Below are 3434 nucleotides of genomic sequence, written 5' to 3'. Positions count from 1 at the left end.
ACAGTGGCCATATAAAGGAGCGCAAGTTTGGTGTGGGATTCGTGGTGGGAGAGAGACTCCGTCGCCGAGTACTATCCTTCACCCCGGTGAATGAACGTCTAGCCACAATCCGCATCAAAGCGAGATTCTTCAACATATCGCTGATTTGCGCCCACGCCCCGACGGAAGAGAAGGACTATGTGACCAAAGATGCCTTTTATGAATGCTTGGAAAGCACTTATGAGAGCTGCATGCCACGATGTCAAAATCGTTCTTGGCGACTTTAACGCCAGGGTGGGCAAAGAAGGCATCTTTGGCACTACGGTCGGTAAATTCAGCCTCCACGAGGAAACATCACTTGGCACTCACGTCACTGTTGACAGTCATAGCTTTGAAGTTCTAGATAATTTCGTCTATCTTGGAACCAGCGTAAACACCACCAACAATATCAGCCTAGATGCCAACGCAGGATAACTCTTGCCAACAGGTGCTACTTCTGAGTAGGCAATTGAGAAGCAAAGTCCTCTCTCGACAAACAAAAACCAAACTCTATAAGTCACTCATAATTCCCGTGCTGCTATATGGTGCAGAGGCTTGGACGATGTCAACAACAGATGAGTCGACGTTGCGAGTTTTCGAGAGAAAAGTTCTGCGAAAGATTTATGGTCCTTTGCGCTTTGGCCACGGCGAATATCGCATTCGATGAAACGATGAGCTGTACGAGATATACGACGACATTGACATAGTTCAGCGAATTAAAAGACAGGGGCTACGCCAGCTAGGTCATGTTGTCCGGATGGACGAAAACACTCCAGCTCTTAAAGTATTCGACGCAGCACCCGCCGGGGGAAGCAGAGGCAGAGGAAGGCCTCTACTCCGTTGGAAGAACCATTTGAGAAGGACCTGGCTTCACTTGGAATATCTAATTGGCGCCACGTAGCGAAAAGAAGAAACGACAGGCGCGCTGTTGTTAACTTGACTGTAATCGCGTAAGCGGTGTCTACGCCAATCAAGAAGAAGAAAAGATCAAGCCGCTCACTGCAGCCAAAGAAATTGTAGATGTAGCTACACTTGCTATCTTTACTACCCTCCTTATCAAGTCCAAAACGTCCCCGTTGTGGTAGTCCATCAAGCTTAAGCGGGGGAATTCAAGAGATGTCGTGTGTTGCTTCAAGTACTTCATAATATTGTTAAAAATATATTGTGATTGGTATTGTAAAGTATTGGTAATTGAAATGGCTTGGTTGATCATAATATTACATTTTAAATTACAGTATTACAGATTCAATTATTTAGCGCTTTATAAATAGTTGATAATATGGTTTAACATTTTGCTTGAGAATTCAAATAAATTACACAGTTTTTCTTATAGTTATTACAGATTCCTTCACGGAAATTTTAATGTAAAAATTCAAAATTGATATGTGTTGATTGTATTTATTATTTATTTGTAAGGATTGTTTGTGTGTGAATGTGTGAGTTAACGGAAAGTATCATGTGAGTTTACTTTTATGGATTTTTTTTCCATCTATTAGAACCGTAGTACCTAAATCTTTTTCCACTACCTTTTAGACATAAATTCTATCAAATTTATTTCCAAGCCGTTTATTTCTTTTCAAGAATACCTTCTCTTACGATTCATATGTTTTCATCGTTTTATTTTCGTTTCGTTTGTTTAAGGTTTTCTCTTGCACTTTAAGCAATCTTCCGCGTATTAGTTTCAATTCTTCATTTGAACAATTTTGAAAAACATCAATTGGCTTGGCATTGGTTGTGGAGTGAATGCTGTTGTTATATTTATATGTTGCTAACAGTATTAGATCTGTAGTCTCGCACAACTGTTGTTGCTGTTTGATGCAGCGGACTATTTCCATTAAAGTTGAATGAAATCTTTCAACTTGCCCATTACTTTCACTGTGTAATATCGGAATGAAAAATTGTTCAATTGAAAAATTGTCCCTGAGGAAACTTTTTATTGTCATGGAATGAAAAGCTTTCTCATTATCTGAAATAATCGTTTTCGTGTTTTTAAATATCAATAATATTTCGAGTAGTGCTTCTTTAACCCTTTCACCCCTGAGTTTTTTTCGAAATCAGGCGGGGTTTTCATCATTACGACAGCAAATACTGTAGTATGACTAAAATATAAGATGTTTGGCATACCTGAAAATATCCTTACGGCTATCCTGGGATATATAATCCCAATAATATTTATAGATGGGACGTATAAGTCCCAATAATACCAAAAGGAACAAAAAATTAAATATCAACTTTTAGTAAAAAATAATGGATTTCACTGTTTATTCATTTTTCCTTTTACAAATTTAAGTCACTTGTGRAAAGAAGCAAAACATTTAAAACATAAAGCGTTGTTGCATGCAGAACAGACGTATTTGGTTCTGGTTTCTTATTTTGTGAAGTGCAATGAACGCATCGGCGACGAGAAGGCTGTTCAATAGGAAGATGATCGCTAATATTTAGACGTTCAGTTCGTGATCGCTTTGCTGGTCTTCCCCCACATTGACGTGTTGTGAGCATTTTGTGCTTTATTCCTTCAGCTATCATTGACTCGGTTAATGGCAATATAATCCAAGCGTTAACCACAGCTAGCATAAAAACCTTGTAAAATACGTTTTTACACCATTTTTGCGACTTACGATTCAAGTCGCATATTGCAGCCTTCTGATGTGCTAAGTTTACGCCCCCCCTTATACGATTTTAGTCTGCAAAAGCTAGTGGGCAATGAACTACTAATTTAGAACCATCTTTTTGTTTTCGGCTAACTTGAGTTATATTAGTCATATGACAGTTAGAAGCAAGCAGGACTTCTTTCGAATCCATCCATCGAGCAGCCATTATACCATAGCAATTTATTTGGAATTGACTTCTGATCGTTGTAGACGACCACTAAATACAGGAGTCTCTTTACGCGTTCGTATATATGTACCAATCGCAGGGAATGGTATGGTCTTTAGCAAATTCATTGAGGTGAAAAACCCATCAAACGCTAAAACAACATTTTGCTTACGAATGCCTGTTGTCAAGTTTTCTACAATCCGTTCTCCCAGAGTTCCATTCAGATTAGGGGATGTGTCTTTTCCAGTATATACATTCAAGTCATAAGTGTAGCCTGTTTTGGCATCACAGCGTAGCCATAATTTTATCATTCTCTTTATTGGCTTCAAAGGCATATACTGTTTCAAACTTGAGCGACCCTTGAATTTTGATATATGTGCATACACTCGTGTATAAACTTTTTGGAAAGAGTTTCCGAAAAACGTCAAGCTCGGAAGCACCATGAGGAAAGTCAATAAGAACTTCAGCCGGTTTTTCTACGGGCATTATATACTTCGGTTCGAAAATGACGAAGGCGTCAAACTTCGTCCAGCTACATTTATTGCCTAATGGCTGATCCTCACTGTTCTCTAAAGAATTAAGATGATCGCCTAAAACTT

At 38.7% G+C, this 3434-nt stretch overlaps 1 protein-coding gene across 1 annotated transcript in view; it reads left to right on the top strand.

The window, feature by feature from the left end:
* LOC108978199 overlaps positions 1-2605 on the top strand; it is a 5841-nt gene extending 3236 nt beyond the window's left edge. The window contains exon 2 of the mRNA XM_018948355.1: positions 2538-2605. Within this exon, the coding sequence (XP_018803900.1) occupies positions 2538-2605 (68 nt within the window). The remainder of the gene's footprint in view (positions 1-2537) is intronic.
* The last annotated feature ends 829 nt before the right edge of the window (positions 2606-3434 follow it).

The sequence above is a fragment of the Bactrocera latifrons genome, unplaced genomic scaffold (genome assembly GCF_001853355.1).
Source record: "Bactrocera latifrons isolate USDA-ARS-PBARC rearing strain unplaced genomic scaffold, ASM185335v1 scaffold_1195, whole genome shotgun sequence".
NCBI classification, from domain to species: Eukaryota; Metazoa; Arthropoda; class Insecta; order Diptera; family Tephritidae; genus Bactrocera; species Bactrocera latifrons.
Note: the sequence above shows the minus strand (reverse complement) of the source record. Positions and strands in the feature narration are given on the sequence as shown.